Consider the following 21901-nt stretch of genomic DNA (forward strand, 5'->3'; position numbering starts at 1 on the left):
CTAGCTGCCTCACTGATGATTTTCACAGTTTTAGGGTGTCTTATATATTTTTAAAGCTCTGTTTTCTGGAATTGAGCAATCACATGAAAATTTCAGCTCTGTCTGTGTGGGTCTGGTTTGCATGTTGTTTCTCTGAAGACATTTTGTAAGGAAATCTTTTGCTGTTTGAGCCTAATTCGTTATTTGGGTTGGGTCATCCTCTACAAACTCCTGACCAGTGACCTTTTGTATTTTATTTCATTTGAGGAGAAAAATGAACCACTTAATCAACCCATCAACCCATTAACCCATGAGTTTTGGTTGAGAGGCAGTGTCATAGTGTCATGGGATAACTGTTCTGGCTCTGTGGACCCTACAGTCCTATACCTGCAGCCACCTGCACTATAAAAACCCCAAATCTGACTCGTGGGAGTTGTCTGGCTTAACCCAGGGCTCTGTTGACCCAGGCATTCAGCCAGGGTCAGTCCCTCCTTTCCCCACTGGTGACTTCGGGCCTCTCTGCCCAATTCCCCTCCTGTGGTCTGAGAACCCTGGAAGCAGTGGTGTTAAGAGGGTTTCCTCCAAGGAATGAAAAGCTCACCATGGGTGTCTTTAAGGCATGATGTGGGTGATGCAGCATTAAGGAAGGACAGGGCACAAAGCCCTGGCTGAGTGAGGGTTGTCTTTGGATCTGGCCCTGACCATCAGGTTGTGTGTCCTCTCAATGTCCCTTATCAGAGCCCCTTATCAGCTGAAAGGGGAAAGAGCTCTTGGACTTTTGCTGGATGATGTGGAACCTTCTGAAGTGTTATCCCATCCATGTTACCCCTGCTTCCAGTGAGGAACTAGTAAAGATCAAGAGAGATAAAGATCAATGAGATAAGGATGAACAAGATAAAGATTTGTGCACCTGTGGTGGATTAAGGCACTTCAGGGCTCCTCTACCCACAGAGATAACTGAGAGCTGTGTGAGGTGCTGCTTTTCCTCTCTCACAGAGGCATTGAGGGATAAAACAGTGCTGGCTGGAAGCATAAAGCCCTGCAGTAAAGGTGAAAGGAAGAAATGGAGCCATGAAGATAGTGTGGCTCTCTGGAAATGGCAATAGGGTAAATGTGATACAGGAGAGTCTGTTAAAATACAGATAATGTCAGGGCCAGCTGCAACACTGCTTTAAATGTGAGGAATTGTACAGCTGCTCCAGCATACCATGAGCAAGTTTATTTATGTAATCCTGATATGGAGAGGAGGGCAGACACTCGCAGAAATCCATAGAGGAAATCCAGCAATGGTTAAAAGGGTAACAAAAGTATATTTAATATCACTAGGGGAAATTTACCTATTACAAAGATAGCAACTTTGTGAGATAATGGATTAAAGTGAATTAAATTTTGACCATGTGGCGTTACAAGTAATAATAATAATATCAATGACTGTTTTCATAATATCTGAAAATAAAGACATGGTGTATTATGGCAAACAGTTGTCACTTACTTTGGATAGACAGAAATTATTTAAATAGTGAAAGTGTTGAGGCAATGCAGCAGCCTCTGAAGACCTAGAAGAAGAGTAGATTTATAAGAAGATGGTAGTGAGCTCTGAATAAGAGCAATGAAGCCTTCCTCAAAATGCTGAAGAAGGAGGCTTAGCTATTAGCCAAGAGAAAACAATATTAAGTAGGCTTTTCATTGAATGTTTACTGGTGCATTAAAGTGATTCAGAAATGGAAGGAGTGGCTTGTTTTGTGACTAGATGGGACAGTGCTTTGTATTTCATTTTGCATAAGTATTATGGTGAAATGAAGTGACCGTTTAAAGGAGAGGCACTGACCACAATTTAATAACAGTCCAAATTTCAAGTACTGCAGGGAATTAAGCAATACATACAGTTATATTAAAGTGTAGGCAGACCAAATTAGATAAAACCAGGAATATATTAAGAAACAGAATCGTGTCAGTGTTTGCTCTGAAGAAGAACTAGAGAAGAAAATTGGCCAACATGTTGAGATAGTAGAGTTCACGTGAAAGGAACACAGACAATTACAAGAGCTCTTTGGAGATTTCAAAAGCAATGTTCAAAACCAGAGTCATTTAGTTTGGAGCAAGGATACTAATCCAAAAAAACCCCAGAAAACAGAAACCTGAAGTACTGTCAGAGATCCATAATACTTTAGAGGAAAAGGGGGATGTAAAGAAAAACCACTGAAATCTAAAAATAGAAAAGTTCTTAATTCTGTTCATCAGGACACCAAAATAGGGAATTAAAATGGGGTGATGTGACAGTCCTGCTCTTCTTGAAGAGCAAAAATTTGCTTTGGATTCTTTAAGAATGTTTTTAGTACTTTAAAGGGCAGCATGGAACGTCTGAAATGGCATTAGCCTCCTCCTGTGCCTTGAAACTGTTTTTTGCATGAATGAAAAAACAGAAAACAGTAAAACCCCTTAAAAAGGTAATAGAAGGAAGAATTTCTTGGTGCTGTAGAGGAAATAGTTGAGAGATTAAGTCGTTTAGAAGTGTGAAGAAAGATAAGAACTCAGTTTTGAGTCTTTCAAAGCCCTTTTTAGTTTGAGATAACTGTGTGCTGGGGGCAATTTCCACAGGGGATGTTTTGGTTGTGTCTCTGGGACAGCCATTTGGGATGGCCTGGGATGGCTCCAGGTCTGCTTTTTTATTCAAAACTTACTTCATATCTGGACAAAGTCCAGTAATCTCTCCTTATCTGTATTCTGCCTCCAGGCAGGATTTTTTTTTTTTTTTTTTTCTCATCTATCTTCTCAATCCTCTCATTTTGGTTTTATATAAAGGGAAAAAGTCAGTTTGTAAATATTGTGTCATCACTGGCTTGACCACAGTTATGTGGTAGCTCTCAATTTTTGGTTGATCCCTGAGGAAATCACCACCACAACCCCAGATTTCTGGAACTCCTTCCCTTAACTCCATACTCAAGACCCATGGGTACTTTCCTGTTCTACCAGTGTCTTCAAGAAAAGCCTTTTTTCTATAAATCTTATCAATCCTGCATTGCAAGGTTGGTGATGTTGTTGAGAATTGTTGGGTTTTCCTCTCCATCTGCCATGACATGATCATACACTAAATGCCAGAAGGAATTCCTGCCTCTCCACCCAACATTTTTCCTGCTCTTGCCATAATTTCAGTGGCTTCTGCAGCTGGAGGAAGTGCCAGGTAACCTTGGAAGAAAGAGGCAAAATTATAAGCGTGGAGATCCTGTGAGAAAATTCAAACTGGCTGCTATTCAGCTTCACTAGACACTGGAATACAAAGTCCTAGAACAAAAGTGTCAGCAAATATTTCTGATCAGACTGTCAGGATGGGAAATTTCTCAGCAATGTGATTAAAAGCTTAATTCTGTGAAAGAAACTTCTGCTAAGTTACTGTGAGTTCCTCTGCTGTCTCAGCTTAATTACTGGGCACAGCAGTCATGACAAGATGAGACAAATTTTTAGTCTTTCCTCAGCTCACAGTGGGGATGCAGATCTAAAATCTGCCTTTTGCTGGGCACCTCTCTTCAGGATGAACAAGAGAATTTTTATATTCTTTCCACCCATATAAATGGCTCAAAATTTAAACAGCAACCTCTAAGAAGAAGGCTTGTCAGAAAAATTATCCCATTCTGGCTTTGTCTCCAATGAGTAATGCTTACCACTGCAAACCTAGAGAGGGAAAAAAAAAAAAAAAAGAAGATTAAGGGAGAAATAGCTCATCAGGTCTCCCAGTTTCCTCTGTACAACTTCTCTTTGAATGAATGGATTGTGGGATGAGGGACAGCTGAGCATCAGATAAAATCAGGCTAAAATATTCTTCTCATCAAGTGCCAGTGGTAAAATGACAATCATTCATCTGGGAAAATGGTGACTACTGATAGGTAATTATTTTCCTACCTGGAGTTCTAGATTTGGTAAGAGATTGTGATCAATAAGCCCAAGGAGGATTATTTTTAGACATTAATAATAACAAACCTGGAAGACTGGAGTTTTAGAGGCAGCAGTGATTGGATATAAAAATGAAATAAGAGGAGAAAAAAGGTTGAAAATAACGATGGCTTACATCCACAGCATTATGAAAATTATGAGATCAATATATCAATATCGAAGTCATTGAGCTGTTGGTTATCATTAGGAGAGTTAATAGTTCAGAAATACGAGCTGACTAAAAAACTCTAAGCTTAATTTCAACTCTTGTGAAGATTTCTAGGAAAGCAGCTCCAAATAACAGTCTTGAAAGCCTGTCTTGGGGTGTGGTGTTTAAATTAAAGACTTATTTGATGAAGTGAAGCTTCATGAATGTGCGAGTTAGAACAGATTAAAAGCTATAGGATGTCAAATGTGTCACTGGCTTAGAGATGTACCAATGGACTGAGTGTAGCTGATTCATGTAGCTGATGATTTTAGAATCTTTAATGTCATTTATGTATTCCATTATGAAAATGGATTATTGACTAGTCAGTAAGTAGAAATGTGAGTCCTTTTGTTGAGCAGGGTTTAATGTAAGGGATGAAAACATAAGAAAAAAATGCTTTAGAGAAGGACCTTAAGACTATAAATAAATTATAAAGTCACTTATGGAATGATAGTCTTAAACCTCAGCATTTTCTCTTTCTTTAGACTAAATATCTTGTTTAAGACACTCTGAAGTGTTTTATATATGTTTCCTCTCAAAATCAGAATCTGTGAAGATAAAAAAGAGCAACCCTGTAATTTCTGTTAGATATTCCTGTCCAAGAAATTGACATAAAAAAACCAAAAAAACCAAAAAAACCCCCCCCCCCAAAAAAAAAAAAAAAAAAAAAAAAAAAAACCCAAGTAAAATAACTGAATGTTCAAGCTTTATGAGCCATTTAGTGGGAGGAATTAGCTACTATTTTTATAGTTCAAAATAAGTATTTCAGGGTTGTTACTTTTTCTTCTAGAGTAGTTTCTGGCAATCACTTCATGGCAGTGATTTTTCTTTTCTTCTGGAGCCAAACTGTGTGTTTAACAGTGGTCTGGGGAAAAAAACAAAACACCTTTCAAAAGAAAAAAATCTAGATCAAAATTAATATATATATTTTTTAGACCTGGAAGACTTAGGGCTGCTTCTATATTTAGAAAGATGTATAGAGCATGCGAAGTTTTGGGGATACCCATCCAAATTATGGCCGCCTTGGGCACTTGAGAAAGGATCAAAGCCTTGTGTGGAACAGATGCTGAGGCACAGCTCTGTGAATATATAGAAATGTGTGTCTGCATGTAGATGAGGCTGTGGGTATCTTCCCTAAGCTCTGTGCCTGATTGTTATCTCTCCCTGATGAAATCATCTTTGTTTCCAGAACCACTGAAATGGAGCTCTATGAACCTCTGAAATGGAGCTCTATGAACCAATGCTCTGAATCCATATGGGAACTGTAGAGAAAAGAATTTTGTCCAAGTCAGAGAATAAATGTAGCCAGTTTGGGGAGAGCTGAAGTGTTTGAGGTGTTGTCTGAGGTGGTAATAGAAGACAGAGAGTGTTTGATGAATAATTATGGAGGTGGGAGGAAAGAGAGAAGCAATAAATCAAGCTGGGACTGGCATGGGTGTTTTATTATGTATGATTGTATATGAAGCAGTGATTAAAACAAGGAACCTCTCTGGGCTTTCAGACAGTGCTTGTCAGCATGGAATCTATTGACATTACTTTACTTTAACTGTAAATATTGTGGCTTTGTTCATGTGCTGTGGGTCTTTTGACAAATAGCTTCATCAATGCTCAAAACTTAATGCTCTGATATGTTACTAACATGGGTATTGTACCTGTGCACTTTAATTTTTTAAGCTAAATAGAAAAAGAAAGCCCCATCAGAAAATACAAGGATCAGAAAAACATAGGAATTGATAATGCTGAATCCAATACAGTCTCTTCCTGACCATCCAGTGAGGTTTTTTTCAGCCTTGTGGTGAAAGATGAAGTTCTTATATTGGAAATACTTGAAATATTTTGTAAAACAGGAGGATTTCTGTCTCAGTTACACATTTTGTTCTCATCACTGCTCATAGAAAGGAGAGATCTACTTGAGGAAAGATCTGCCATGGGAAATTCAGACTAAACATTTTCATAGTTTTCCTGCACCTTCAAATTGTTCATAAGCTACAGAATTAAAACACCATCTGACTTGAACAGTGATGTGCCTTTAAAAGGAATTTCTATGTGCCCATTAAGTCCTGACCATGGACTGCTCCGTGCTCCAGGTTCAGCAATAAAGTGCACTGCAAAGGCAAGAGGAATCTGCTTTTACCTCTGAGCACTCAGCCCAGGTGCACTGTGAGCAGAGAATAACTTGCATTGCTGCTTGCTTTTATTGCACTGGTTTTAAGGAAAAACTAAAGATATACTTTCTCCTGTATATTAATTGTCTTCAGTGCTGGATTCCCCCAAGTGTGGTGGAGATAAAATATGGGAATTCCCAGGCTCAGTCTGGCCTTGGCATACCCAGAGCAGCATCTCTCTGTGGCACCAAACAGCCCCATTTGCTCCAGAAAACGATTAGTAGAGCTCAAAGTATAGATATTTTTCTAATTTTCTATTAACTGTTGTAACTCAGGATATCCTTATCTACACAGGCAACAAATCTTTCTTTGAATGTTTTGCCCACAGGGGCAGCCTGCAGCAGCAACTTCAGCAGTTCAAATGGGAAATATAGTGAAAAATATTTCCTTTATCTTTAGTTTTGAGAATTCTTCTTTTCTTTTTCCCCTTCCATTTTCTTAAGGCAAAAAACACTGTTATCACATTCCTGTCACTAGCAGCACACAAAGCTCCCTGTTCTCCTTTTCCAGAATACATGCTATTTTTAAACTGTGATAGTCACCTTTTTTCTAGGATAAAAGATGCCCATTTTTTCCATTGCTGCTCTTCTTAAATTTCCCCAGTCATTCTCATTCCCTTCTCAATACTTTCCAGTCTGGCAGGCACCCTATTGAAAGCATTGCAAGTGATCTTTCCTCTGGACCATTGAGTCATTTAGGTTGGAAAAGATTTGTAAGACCATCAAGTCCAACCATTACCCCAGCACTGCCAAGTCCACCCATAAACCCTGTCCCCAAGTGTCACATCCACACGTCTTTTAAACACCTGTGGGGATGGTGACTCCACCACCTCCCTGGGCAGCCTATTCCAATGCCTGATAACCCTTCCAATGAGGAAATATTTCCTAATATCCAATCCAAACCTCCTCATCTGCAGTTTGAGGTCATTTCTTCCAGTCCTGTCATCACTTGTTCTCTGGGAGAGGAGACTGACCCTGACCTGGCTGCACCCTCCTGTCAGGGAGTTGTAGAGAGTGAGGAGCCTTTCCTGCCCTCCAGGAGATCAACATTCCCACCCAGCTTGCTGTCATCTGCAAATTGACTGAGGCTGCATTTGATCCCCTTGTCCAGATCATTGGAAAAGTTATTAAACAGAACTGATAAAAACAAGCCACTGTCCATCAGCTCTTCCCTATATGTTACCCCAGCATGGCCCTCCTGTATATCAATATTACGCTTTGCTCTGATCGTAGCTTCATGTTACATAAAAGTCTTGACTAAGGAACCCTACCAAAAAAACAAAAAAAACAAAAAAAAAAAAAAAAAAAAAAAAGAGAATCCATCTCTCTTATCTGAAGTGATACAGGGAATTTAAGGACTGACAAGGTTATGAATAGGTGAGATTTTCTCCTTCTCTGCTTTGCTTCACTTTCTGACAACTTAATATTCCACTTTGTATTTCTCCTCTCCTTTTTTTTAGTGGAGTAGGTGTTTCTAGTGTTCCTCATTCAGTCCATGTCTCAGACTTCATTCACTTGGTGAATACTGTGTATAGGAGATGTTGTTACCTCTCTGCTCACCCTCTGTTCCCCTTGTACTTATCAATGTAACAAAGAAGTGCAAATGCAGCCCTCCATTAGACTACAGAGGTCCTGCATACTGACTTTTCATCTAAACCTGTGTTTTCTGTCTCTCAGCCATTTTTTGATCCAATTTATTTGTTTTCTTTATCACAGTAAGTGCAGAAGTTGGGGGTTTTTTTTCCTATTTGTCCATCTTCTGTCTGTAATCACAAATGCATTTGACTTTTGAAACAGCTTTTGATTTTTAATTCTTTTGTGTGAAACATATGAAAAAAATTCCACAAACCACAAAAAACCTCTACAAAACTTCCAGAGAGCACACTTCAGCACTTTGCTGCCTATTCATGTTGAGCATATGTCTAAACAAGTGGTACTAAATAGGCTTTTAGTTACATGCAATGTACCTTACAGCCCACAGAGTGTGGGTCTGAGTGACTGGGGAGGCGCAGAGGCATTGAAGGAGGTTATCTGGAAAAAAAAATCAAAAAAGATGTTTAAAAGCCAGCATGTGTGTTTATTGCTAGTCATCGTCTCCTGTCTTGTCTTCCTGGGGATGCTCCTGGGCTTGGCAAGGTCCACAAGCCAATTTGACAGCATCTAAATTCTCTGTTCTCCTCTAGTGCACATCTCCAAAAGCTCCTGATGCGTTTTTCCTCCTCTCCTGATGTGCTTTCTGTTCCCTCAGACCATGTGAGCAGCACAAACAGGTCCTGTGGATGTCTGAGGCTTTCAGAGCCTCTTCCTAGTGCACGGGAGCCATCTAGCTCAAGAGGACTTGACTGATATTTTTAGTGGCTTTTTCACAAAGGGGGAAAAAGCTGTCCTGTCAAAATTGGAGACATTTTCTGTGCTGTGGCAACTGCTGAGCTTGGCAGGAAAATTGTTTCTCTCACTTGTCTGGGGAAGCACTAACAGGAGCCTACCAGAGAGACTCAAACTGAAGGAGACCACTTTCCTCTCACCACCTGGTTGTATGATTTTCTACAGCCTCCTCCCAGCCCCTCCATATCTCCTGCAGGACAACTCATGCCCAGAATTCCAGGCTGTGTTTACCACAAAGTCATGCAGTTGCCAATGCTGTACATAAAGTTTGTCCCCTTGATCTCTGCTCCCTCTCCCCACCCAACCACCTTGGCCATAACTCCTCGTGTTCCTTTTTGAACTGGAGTTCAGGAAATGTCCTTCCTGGTGGTTACAGGGTTTGGAGGCAGCAGAGAGCTGGGCTAGAAGGGATTTCCCCGGGAAAGAGGGAGGATGGGAGGCAAGGAGAGGAGAGCACCCAAGAGCCACTGAAACTCAGCAGAAGGGTCAGCAGCAGCAAATGCCAGGGGACAGCAAAGGAGAGCCAGATCTCCTGCCATGGACTGAACAACATGAGAGTAACTGATGATTACAATTATTTGCAAACCTTTTTAGCCAGATAAAACCAACTGGCAGTGCCATATTTTTTTTCTCCCAAGCCTTCTCCCCTAATAACACCCTTAATACAGCCTGTTCCATGGCTTTTGTGAGGCATGTTTTTCATCTCCAAACTCAATTTCATTTATTAGAGGCTCCGCCGTGTGTGACACAGTGTGCACACAGCAAGTGCAGCAAGGATTCCTTTTAATTATCCTGTATTACCAGGAGGCAAAGCGGTGGGCGAAAGGGCGAGGAGGGGGTGTTGTCTGTTTCCTTTCTGTGCCACGTATCACAACAGTGAGGAGATGGAGCTCTCTGGAGTGCGTTTTAAATTTGGAATGGGGGCGTGGGGTGGCTGTCAGTGCTCTGTGCCAGCCCCAGCACAGTGAGAAAGTCTCTGAGCAGTGAGTGCCCGTGTGGCTGCAATAAATAGTCTGAGATAACAAACACCTCTGTGAAAGTTTTTGTTAGAAAGTCAGCCAGAGGACTCTTCTCTGGGCAGTGACTAATGATATTTGAATGTTGTTCTTTATGCGAGTGTGATAATGTATGGGGTTGTTGTGGTGGTTTTATTTTTAATTGGAATCAATTTGTTGTAAGGCAAGTCAAAATAACATTTCAATAGGGCCTTCAAAGGAAGAGCAGAAACCAGAGGCAGAAGCTGTGTTTTCTAAGCTGACTTCAACCTTTCTTAGTTTTTTGAATGAGAAAATTTTCCTTCACACAGAAATGAGGAAAATTTCTACCCTGCAGTCTGTGTACCCTACTGGCTTTCTGCTCAGTTGTGTGATAGAAGTGTGGAAAACAAAAGCTGGAGCATATTTTTTAATTGGAATATTTTATTTTTTTTGCTTGAGGAAGTTTGCCTTTATTTTTTCCCCTGTTAATTTGACAAGTGGAGAAGTTGTGAATGTTTATTCTGTTACAATCACGTGGTGTGGGAGGGAGTAGTGCAGAAACCTGGAAGATAATGAGAAATCAGAAAAAAGTGTAGAATGAAACAGACAAAATTATGAGGAACTGACTTTGGGAGGAAGATATTGCAAGAATATACATGGAAAAATTGTGATTTTCCCCACTTGCGTATAGTGACTTTAAAATTATGGCCAGTGTTATTTGCTTTGTGAAGTGTAGTAGGCTGAACATGGACTTGAAGGAGACCTTGTTATTCAGACCGTTTTTACTTCTTTTAATGTGACCAAGTAGTTACCTTACTCTGGAAATTCCTGTAGAAAAATTCCTCAAAAACAACATGTACCCTACGACTGTAACATCAACACTTTAGTAAAGCTGGTAGAAAAAAAAAAAAATTACATTACCTTTGGAAAGAATGGCACATTGCATGAAGTTTATGTACACAACACACACAGGTCATGGTTTTGGCTTTAAAAATGAAAAAAAACCACCAAAAGTGAACACCTAAAATAGAGGGTTTCATTTTATTTTCCATATTTGTTCTCCTGTTTTTTTTCCCCACTCACAAGCTGAAATTTTTCGGTGAAAAACAAAAATTAATTTCAATCTTCCAAGGCAGTGAAAAAATCATTGTGTTTTCAGGTGGCGTTGCTCAGTTTGAGCAGTTTTCAGAGAGAAAATCCTGCTCTGCATGAAAAAGGAGTTTCTAGTTCTTTGTCCACACTAGAGCTAACTGATGGGAAGCCGAGGCCATGAGTTAATATGGTACCAAGGCTGTTCATTCTTTAAAGCAAGAGTGATGCCTGTTTGCTTCTTCCAGCTTTCTGATTGCCCAGCAGGCTTGACTGAAACCCAGACCAATGGGCTTTGAAGGAAAGATTGATTGTTGTGCATATTTTTGATAATACAGCAATTTGTCTCCTTGGGTATAAAACTCTAATCCCCCTTTCATTTATCAGTGGGGAATGGGGGAATCTCCTCTTCCCTTCCTCTTCCTCAGCCTGAGGTTTGTCACAGTGCCTTTGTTTATCAATTATTATGAAATAATAAATTATTATGAAATAAAATTATCAAATTTATATGCCACAGTGTCTGTGGCACTCCCTTGCACAGACCCCATGGTGAAGATGTGCCCTCCCAGCAGCACCTACATGCCAGTTCCTCAGCCTGCATTTCCTGGGGCTCTTTGGCACCTGCCAAAGAAATGTCAATGCTTAAGTTTTAGAAATGCTTACCTGTTTTAGAAATGTAAATGCTTAAGTCACCAGCAGACAACACTATTTTGTCTGTTGTTGAGATTTCAGATTTCATGTTTGCACACAGAGAACCCTTGTCCTACATAATCCTGTGCCCAGACTCTGTTCTTACCTTCTGATTTGGCTGACCAGGAGGTGTAGTTTTGGTTTTCAACCAACACTGTGCTCCAGAATTTCAATCAAACCTGGAATCCTAGAATCATGGAATGGTTTGTGTTGGACAGGACCTTAAAGACCATCTAGCTCAGAGAGAAAGTGGCATGTTTGTGCCACTGACTCTAACTCAAATAAATGCCATGTGTCCTGAGAAAAGCACAAGTCCTTGCTCAGAGAGAAAGTGGTCTGGTGTGTTTGTGTAACTCAAATAAAAGGCCACCTGTCCTGAGAAAAGCACAAGCCCTTGCCCAGCAGAACTGGAGGAGGGGAAGGTGATACAGACATGGCGTCTTTCCCTGGTCTGTGGAGATCGATCCCCAATCCTCAACCATTCTCTGTCCTGAGAGTTGCTGTCACACAAGGTGCTCCCATAGAAAGCCCACGTGGCCAGACAAAGTGGAAAAGCATCCAACCTGAGCAGGATCTGTGCCCTGATAACTTGTGAACACCACCACGTGCCCCTGTAACCACAAGCTCCTGGGCAGTAATTCCCTCTTGGCGTGCGGCAGAGCAGGGCTTTTCCACTGCTCACAGCTCACTGGGAAAGCCACAGCACATCTGTTCAGGGGTTGAGCCATTGAGCATTCTCTGCATAGCCCGCCTGGATAAGCTGTCACTCTTGATTTTTAAAACATTTCACAGCAGAGGGTTAGCCTGGACTGGAGAACCTCTTGTGAGCAGCATCTGCAGAGGCTCCTCTGCTCACAAACCTTACCAGGCAAGGCTGCCACCATCATGTCTTGGTCAAGAGGGGATCACATCCTCTCTGCTGCAGCAAAGCACACCAGATTATTTACCTTTCCTCAGTGAGCTGCACACCTCTGTTCTGCATTTTTTATGTTTCTAGAGCAATGCTTCTGTCTGTTCTTCCCTGCCACCATCCAGGTTTTAGAGATGCTTCTTAGAACATCTTTTCTTCACGCTCCCTCCATAACACTGATTTTGTTTATCCTTTTGAGAAGATATTGTCCTTCTGTTTTGTTACTCTGCATGTTAGACTTGGTTGGCTGGGTAGAGAAGAAGTGTGTATGCAAAGTCTCTCATTAGCCTGGAGATGCTAATTTTCTTAAGTCTTTATTGAGAGTTAACCTGGGGATGATCCACAGCACTTAAATTTAGCTTACTCCTCTGAGGCTCCCTTGAGAAGTGTCTGTCTCTCTCCATTGCCATTACAGATGACTACAGTGATAAATATTTGTCTTTGTGAATACTTCCTTGTTTGTTTGATCTTTAACAGGGTGGTTTTTTTAGTTTCTTTTGCTTTATATTGTGTGTTTTCCATGCTGAGCAGAATCTACCAGACTGAGGGAGTGGGCTGCTTTGTTAATATTATTGCATTCTGAGTTTTAGATGGTTACATTTTTAACCTATGAGTCAGTAATTTCTGCCACAAACTTCAATTAATATGTGTCTCATCAGTGCAGAGACTAAAAGTTACAGGCTAGCATATGGTTTGGTTTCATTTACAGAATTTAGTAACAATGTTCTTGGTTTGAACAGGGGGACATGGCTGCATAGAATTTCCTAAGCACATTACCCACAGCCCATTGTCAGCTTATTCAACTGGTCAGATTCAGAATGCAAACAGCAAGTGCTTACAGAGATTTGAAAAAATATATACATATTTCTAATTTATAGAAGTTAAAATTAGCAAAACAAAGCAAAAGCGTACCATTCATCTCTCAGTTGCTGTCCCAATTGAATATGCTGGTGGCTGGATGATATTTTGAATTTTATCATCCCCAGAATGCGTTTATTAAAAATCCATTTCTCTATTTATGTTGCAGTGAACTATTTCATAAAAAATGGTACAGAAGATGTGTTACTGTGTGGCAACAGCAGTGATGCTGGGTAAGTACTTTAAAAATATCTTCATTTCTGCTGTGGTTTTGTTGCCATTATTATTATTATTATTATTATTATTATTATTATTATTATTACATTTTCCCTAGTTCTGTCCACTTTTCACCAGCATGAAGTAGATATTTCAACTTCCTTCTGTCTAGGCATAATAGTAGAGAGGATTATGACAATATTGTGCATAGTAATACAATTTTCTCAACTGCAGGGAAGAGAAGTTTCTGTGTGTCACTTATTCAGGTTTAAAATCTTTAGGGGCCTTATTACAGTTCTTTCTCAATACATTTGAATTTTTCAGTAAAAAAATAGTGAAAACTAAGTAAAATTTTGGCTGAGTGGAGAGTATTCTAATGGAAATGAAACAGGAATGGAAACAGAAAACCTGGAGGGATTTAAACTGATGATGAATTCCTGGCTTTTGGCAAAGGAAGATAAACAAATCAACAAATGTCCCAAAAATAGGATGTTTTGGAAGTGGGAAGGTACTCAGATTTGAATTGTGGTCTGCATTTGCACTTGATTTGCTTGTAGACTACATGTATTTCATTTTCTCATTGTGTAGACAGTGAAGAGATCCAGGGGTGTATTGACATCCTCTGCATGAAGGACTTTATTCATATCCCTGCCATCTACAGATGCCAGTGGTTCCTCCTGCATCCCATCCCCAGGGTCCAAGTGCACTGTCAGGATGTGTGATTTTATCTGACAGCTTCTCATGATCTTGATGGAAGTGGAGGAGTTCAGACAGGATGGAAAGAGATGGTATCTTCTGTGGGTAAAGGAAATTATAAGCCATGCAAAGATTGCAGGCTGTTAGGAGTTGTAGGAAAAGGTGGAAAATACCTTGGAGTAGTGGGACAGAGGAGGTTTTATGCCAAATATGTGAGAGCATTTGAACCAGGGAAGCGGATGTCTTAGGCCAAGAGAGGGGAGGAGATGGGATGATCTGCTTCTGGAGGGACATGTTCTGAGCTGGTAGGACCAAATGTGGAAGACTGCAAAAAAAAAAAAAATCATTTAAGAGTAATTTAATGAGAAAAAAGGCATGTCTGTGCAGGGAAGCAACAGGGAGATAAAGGGAACATAAAATCTGAACTTGCTAGTGGACAAAAAGGCAAGAAAAGCCCTCAGGTCCCGGGGAGAGATGTTTTCTGCTGCCACTGCCTGTATCTGTATTGACATAAGACAAAGGGAAAGCTCAGTGTCAGCCTTCCCTCTGCAGCCCTAGTGTGTCTGATCCGTGTTGCCAGCCTGAGTTAAACTCTAAGATGCTTGGGCAGAGGGCCATGCTTTCCCCTTTGTTTGTTCCTCGGGAGGTACAATGTCAGCATCCATTAATTAAGGCCTTTGTTGATTGTAATACATTGTGTTTATCCAGGCTCAGGCAGAACTCCAAGACTATTGGGATGTTTCCCGGGAATCCCAGGATTTGGCAATCTCCATTGTGCTGGGGAAAGTCAGCCTTTGCAAACCAACAGTCAAAATAATATTGGGAAAAAACAAGTGCTCTGCACAGCAACAATATTTTGTGTGTCATGGGATGTTCATTGTTCTCACTGATGACCTGAGCTGTGCTGGTGGAAAGCTCATGGGCAATGCCGAAAGGGTTGATATCTACTGCTTTGGAATTGTTCAACTGGTGGGAAGTTAAATACCAATCCAAAATCCATGGAGTATTTATATATTGGCAGCCTGTGTGGATTTAAGGGTTAGTTTCTAGCAAGGCAAATGAGCAAAACCACTGTTTTTTCTTCCCATGAAAGTTAATAAATTGCAGCAAAAAGCCATGATTGGAGAAAACCTCTGGTGGAGACACTGTGCCCATGAGAGAGTTACAGCCTGAAACAGCCAGGGGAGAACTTGCAGCTCTTGAGTATAAGAGGATGAAAATGACACCTTCAAACCCAGTGTTCTTGTACTTGTTTTGATAAATACATCAAAACTGTCAGTGTTTGTGACACCAAGGGAAACCAACTTTCCCTTTATGCTTTGGTTCTTTCTTCTTCAGCCTTCTGCTGTTTTAGTTAAGTATTTAATACCACTGGGGAAGGTTTGAGCTTAAATGCCTAAAAATGGGTAATAAATGTTCCTACTACACTGGGGTTTTTAGCTCAGGATTAGCAAGTGTTTTCTCATACACTATACTCTATGCACAGACCTGCTGCCAGTCATCCACTGCTCGTGTTTAAAGACATGAAGATAATTAGAAAGATGATCTTCAGGCCCCAGGGGATGTGAAAAGTCATATATTCCCACCTGTTGGGACAAGGAGAGCATCATTTACAGGCAGACATATCTAACATATGGATTTATTTTCTCTCACCCTTCAATGATTGGAGCCAAGAGCAAGAGAGTTCAACAGCAAACCAAAATCTGCATGCCTGAGACCTTCTGGGGCAGGTTGCACCACAGGAGCAAGGGAAGGGACTTTAGAGGAAGTAGATGCCTGAGGTTGTGGTTCCCTCATTTATTAGTAATGAAATCGATGACAAGTGAGGACTCTTGAATTGGGAACCCATCAAGGCACCAGGAAGGTGTGGTGAGGAAAGACAGCTGAAAAGGCCATGTCTGAGGCTCATAGCCTTTGAGGAATGTGCTTTTGCTCACAAGTTTGAATTCATCAGCCTCTGGGATACACTGAGGACCCAAAGGAAATTCTGGGAAGGGCAGTGAGTGTCATGTGTTCTCTCCTGGAAGCATTTCTTGTTAGAGTGAGGGATATCTGTGTTGTGGCCAGGATATTAAATCTTGAGGTAATTGAAAAAGCCATTTCAGTGCGTTTTTAAAAGCATGTTAATGACACTCTGAGGTTTGTCTGGTTGCTGTTATTATGGAAGAGTTAAAAAAAAAATCCAAATAAATCTGCTATGGCAATTGTTAGGTGATGAGGCTCAAGTGGTCTAATGTAAGAGCGTGTAGTGATGGAGACTGCAACCTGAGCTGGAGTAGCAAGCCAAAATCAGCAGGGAAATGATCATCAGTGGATTCTATATCACAGGCAATCTAATTATCTCCAAGGTGGGGGCTTTATTACATTACTAGGAGGGACTGTTTTCTGAACAAGAACGCAAGCTGCCAATAAAGCAGGAGGTAATGGATCTAGCTGATATTGATTCCAGTTCAGAAGGGATTTGAATAGATGTATGTCAGTCAGCTGCAGCAAACATGTCTCCAGTACTTGACCTAGCAGAGGCAAGAAAAAAAAAACCATTTATTTGCATTTTTAGATATGCTCAAGCAACCTCAAGAATGTACTTTAAAAACTATGCTGCACAGACATGGTAGGAATGTCAGGAAGATGGCAGATTTCTCAGGTGCACAAGGGCTAATCTGTCTGTGAGGTTTCCCATGTGATGCCTCAGAAACCTTCCTGATACGTGAAATTTGACTTTTCTTCATTTAATCAAACCAAACTTTTTTTTGTTGCTTTTCATTTTATTTATCCAACTGCATTTTCCCCCTTGATGTACTGCAAGAATTTGCTCTGTGCTTACAAGGAACAGAGTGCAACAGAAACAAGAAGTAACTTTTGGAGACGAGAGAAAATCAAATTATTTTGATCAAAGGTATTCTTTGGCTCAAAGTGACACGTGCTTGGTGTTTCACAACAAGCACATTCAGAAAACTGCACTGATAGAAAAATGCTCTGCTCTGTGTGTCACAGATTGGTCACAATGGGAGCAGTGCTAAGAGTAACACTCTCTTAACAAAAAAGACCCCAAAAAAGTAGTGTATTTGCAGTCGTTGATGTTTTTAGATGCATTTGGAGGTTAAATTTAGTCGTTCTTTTGGATGTGGCTGCACTGGGATATAGGCAAATTGTTTCTCTTCGCAATTTCAGCATTTTCTATTTGATTTGTTTAAAATAAATGGAGAAAGCTCAGAGAGTCTGATTTTAAAAATGGATTACAAATTCTGTAAATTTGCTTTTCAATTTAATCCCCAGTATATATCTTATCCAATGTTGAACACCTTGTTTCAGCCTCAAGGAATGTGCAGTAAAGATCCAGTACAATGATCAAATATTTGGGAGGTCTTAGGTGGAAAGTGCTCTTTCCTTAGTGAAATAAAGTCCTGGCATCAAGTGGAGCATGATTTGTGAAGACTGAAGAGCAGCAGGTAACAGCAGGCACCACCACACCCTTCCTATAAAAATATATATACACACACACATCCTATATGTCTGCCCTCCTGGTCCCACCTTTGGATCCAACAAGGCATCCTGCGGGATGCCACCACCACCAGAGCAGATTCCCAGAGTGGAACACATCCCTGTCAGGCCACACCAACCATCCTGTACAGTTCCAGCTTGTCCCCTTTTGGTGACATTTAACTGTTCACTCTGGTGAGGTGACCAGAGTCCCCTCCTTCCCCACAGATAAAGACTTTTATGGGGGCTGCAGCAGCGTGGAATTATCGGTCTGTGAGAAAGGAAGATAGATTTCAGCTCTAAAGCATTTCCACTTTCATCCTGCTGTAATTTCACAGAGATGGTTTTTATGCTGTGCTTAGGCTGCTGTTTTTATTTCCCCTCCTGCCTAAAGGTTTGCTTGAGCAACAGAAACAGCGAGAAAATGTGTCCATTAGGAGGAAGAGACAAGATGCTGTTGATGTACAAAGTAAACAAACAGACACAAAAGAGAAACTTAAATTCTTTCTGTTCACTTTTTCATTTGCAAGTTACAAGGAGCTGGCTTTTCAGAAAAGTGTACATGGTTTAAGTCAGTTGTGCCCCATTTGGATCTCAAGGTCAGACTGCTTCATTTTTTTATTTTTTTTTTTTACCTTACACATGAAATGTCCTGTGTATTCAACTCATGGGCAGGAATAGTCTACAAGATCATACTGACAATGAAAGCACATTTGCATCGTGTCTGTACTGATATTACCAAAAAAGACTAGTGAACAGGAAGGAAAAAGCAGCCAGTAAATCTACTTCAGGAACAACAAGAAAGCACCTTTGGCAACTGCATCCTAGTAACTGTTGCTATAGAAACTTTAGCTACCTTTATTCTCACTATGACCTTGATTTTTCTTAACAGGATACATTAAAATAATGTACACTCTGGGGCAAGATTCTCTTTGGTGTGGTAAATTCTGTCACTGAGCTCATTGCATATAAGGGATGAAGGAATGACCATGTGTTGTAGCACTCCTCAAAGTTTTTGTGTCAGTCCTAACTCTAAGGCATTATCAGAAAAAAACACCCTTTTGTTTTCTTCTGTGTTGTGGCATTTTACTAAGGTAATTAATACCCACACATAAAATTGCATCAGATGCCTGTTTTTATAGTCTCTATGAGCACCAAAAGCAGTATTTTTGTGGCAGTTTCTCCTCATCAGCCTCCTGTCAGCGCACTCGTTACACATACAGCCATGCAGCACTTTGATCTCTCTGAGCTGTAGTAACATTCCTTTGCCTTTATGCATCCTCCATGCAGTGATTTAAAGCCCCTTGTAAAGGCTTATCACACCCCTGAAGGGTAGAGAAGAAACATGCCCCGTGCTGAGGAGGAGAGCTGCTATCGGGAGCTTCCACCAGTGCCACTGCAGCTCTCACCCAGAACTTGGCAGGGGAGAGCCTGGAAAAATGTGTGTCTGCCAGAACATGTCAAACAGCATCCAGCAACACAACCCCAGCTGCTCCTGAAACTGGGGAGCTGCACCATTGCACACAGCTGACTCTGTTATTTTGCTGCTGGCAGTTAGGACCATGGCAGCTCCAAGCAGCCTCAATTCATATCTGTGTTATTATTATTGCTGTTGTTAATAATTGTTTTTTAGAAGAAGGTCCTAGATTGAGTCCATATTGTGCTGAATGCTGGACAAACAGAGTGAGAAGAGCTCTCTTGGCTTGGAGGTTTGGCCTTTCAGAGGTGGAGTCCATGGATGAGTGGAGTGGAGGTGTTGCACATAGACACTTCTGGGGAGCAAGAGCAATATCTGAAATGTGACTTGTCTTCATTTAATCAAACAGAACTTTTTGTTGCTTTTCATTTTATCTGACTGTATTTTCCCCCTTGATGTACTGCAAGAGTTTGTTTTGTACTTACAAGGAACAGAGTGCAATAGAAACAAGAAGTAACTTTTGGAGAGAAGAGGAAATCTTCAGGAGAAAGCTCTGGTTGCAAGTCATGTCAGGACTACCCAGCTTTGTCAGGCAGGTCATGGTGTGCCAGTGTTTAGCTTGGTGCAGGAATGGGTCCATTACAGCAAATGGGATACTGGGAGCTTTGGCAGGTGCCTCATGGGATTGGTGTGTGCATTACCCTCACCAGATGCAGCCTGATGTGGTACAGCTGGGCTGACAGGTGGGAGAGGCCGTAAAAGTTGCTTGAGTGAAGAAGGGGGCAGAGTTTCCAAATGTGTCCTCTTCAAATGTCACCAGAGCAAGGGTATTTTGGAAAGAACTGTGTTGTTTAGACTACTAGAGCTAAAAACATAATTACATCCCAGGTTATCAAGCAATACTAGTGAATTTGTTTCAAACCTTAAGGCTGTGCAGCACACTTTAAGTGAATTTACCTAGATTGTGATGTAAATCACATAAGCTTTTCCATTTTCTCTGAGCTGGTTACAGTGACAGGAGAGTGAGGATGGTCTTCTCATGGTGAGAAAGCCTCTTGCTTGAGTGTGTTAAACAAACAAGTATGACACCTCAAAGGGGCTACAGGGGCCATGGGATTGACTTGAAGAATTATACAGGTTTAGGAACAATAATAACAGTCCCCATTCCTAGGGATCAGTGGTGTATTTGGAAGATCATGTCTCTGGTCGAACAGCAGCAGTAGGGATTAAATCCAAATCCACTCAATTCTTAAGGAGGGGTAATATTACCTCTTAGTCAAAGCTGTAATAAGCTCATCAGCCACATGAGAGAAGCAGACTTACTACAGGCTACAGCCTTCATTAGGCAGTAATCTACCATTATGTTTATGATGACAAATTATTGCCCTACATTTTGTTTGGTGGGTTAGACAGAAGCTCTGGTGTCTGGCCACTGGATTGAGCCAGAAGAAATAGGAGCATGTTTGTCTGGCTGCAGCATGGAGCCTGAACAGGGTACACTGCAGGAGATGGAGATGTTCCTCTCTCTGCTCCCCTGTGTGCAGGCTGAACCCACAGCTTTTCCATCTCCCTGAGCCAGCAGCCAGTGAGAGAGGCTGAAACTTTTCCTGTACACAGGTCAGTGGGTGCTCTGAGCCTGTGAGCAAGCCTGCTCATGGGCACCTCCTCTTTTCTCCTCCAGTTTCAGCTCTTGGTTGATGTTGCTTTTTATTCTGAGCATTTCTTCTCTTTTTTGTCATAATCACATTTTTTTTCCTTTTCCCTGCAGCACATGGTCCAATTCGCTTGCACTTCTGTCATTTCAGACAATTGGCACTCCTTCCCTTGCTTTTAAAATGTCCTTCAAATTCTCTCTGTCCATTTGGATGCTTGGAGCGAGTGAGACCTGCTGGGGGCTCCCAGTCAGAGCTATCCAAGATGAAGCATGTCACTGGAAGTCAGATTTCGGCTTTTAGATGGTAATTAGTGGGGAATTGTAAGTCAGACACTCTAACTGTGATTAGCCTTAAATATTACAAAACAAAAAAGAGCAGGAGAAGGAGAAAAACCTGTGGCTTTCGGGCACATCAAGCACCCACTGACATCAATGGCTTTGGCTGAAGTGCTGCTGGCTTTTGCCCACTTTCTCCTCCATGCCCAGTTACCTTTACAACATTAATTTTTAAAAATATTTTCCTGTTTTAGAATGGATAGTTTCTTTTTCAGGTAAGAACAAATGTTAGTCGAAGGATCTTTCTTCCCCCCAGTATGATCTTTTGTTTTGACTGCTGTCTCCTCCCTCAGAGTCAAGGGAAAGGAAAATACCAAAAGTCTGGGAAAAAATACTCAGGTCTGTGGTCTAAAGGAAATCTAAGCCTCTCTTGTGGTCTGTGGACTTCAGCAAGATGAGACAGGCTGAGGAAGACTCAACCAGCCATGGAGGCCACGGGCATTGTCTGTCCTTCAAAGGCTGCCAGACTTTCAAACCCACCTTGGGGGTTCTACTTTTGACCACCAGGGTGATTTCCATTCCCCAGGAATCAGCCATATGTCAAAGACATTGGCTATAAACTTTTCAGTTTGATTTCTGCATTCTCTGGCTTAAGGTGTGACCTAAGCAGGAACACTAAGGGATTCTTACCAAAATAGGTGTTTGGTTTTTTAATTTTTCCTGTGTCTGTGGTATGTGTTTCATTATTCTGTAGTGAGCAAGCCAGTATCCCTTTGTAACCCAAACCCAAGGAAAGTGCAGCCTTCACCTCACAGATGTCATTGATGTTGACTCCCGGTAGCACATGGACAACCCTCCCTATATTTTCAGGATCTGGAAGATACAATCCAGTGCATGGATGTTTTACAAGTCTCCTTTTATTGCCCAACCCTATTGGCCACTGTATCCTGGATCAGCAGGTTGCTTGGCTTGCCT

The 21901-nt window shown here is 41.1% G+C and overlaps 1 protein-coding gene across 1 annotated transcript in view; it reads left to right on the plus strand.

Moving 5' to 3' along the window:
* The window catches only part of LOC310908570 (sodium channel protein type 5 subunit alpha-like), a gene marked incomplete at its 3' end in the record, with an annotated part of 214572 nt that overhangs the window by 65515 nt on the left and 127156 nt on the right, over positions 1–21901 (plus strand). The window contains 1 exon segment of the mRNA XM_083859729.1: positions 13357–13420. Coding sequence (XP_083715855.1) covers positions 13357–13420 — 64 coding nt within the window.

The sequence above is a fragment of the Zosterops lateralis genome, assembly GCF_965231275.1.
Source record: "Zosterops lateralis genome assembly, chromosome: 1".
In the NCBI taxonomy this organism is placed as follows: Eukaryota; Metazoa; Chordata; class Aves; order Passeriformes; family Zosteropidae; genus Zosterops; species Zosterops lateralis.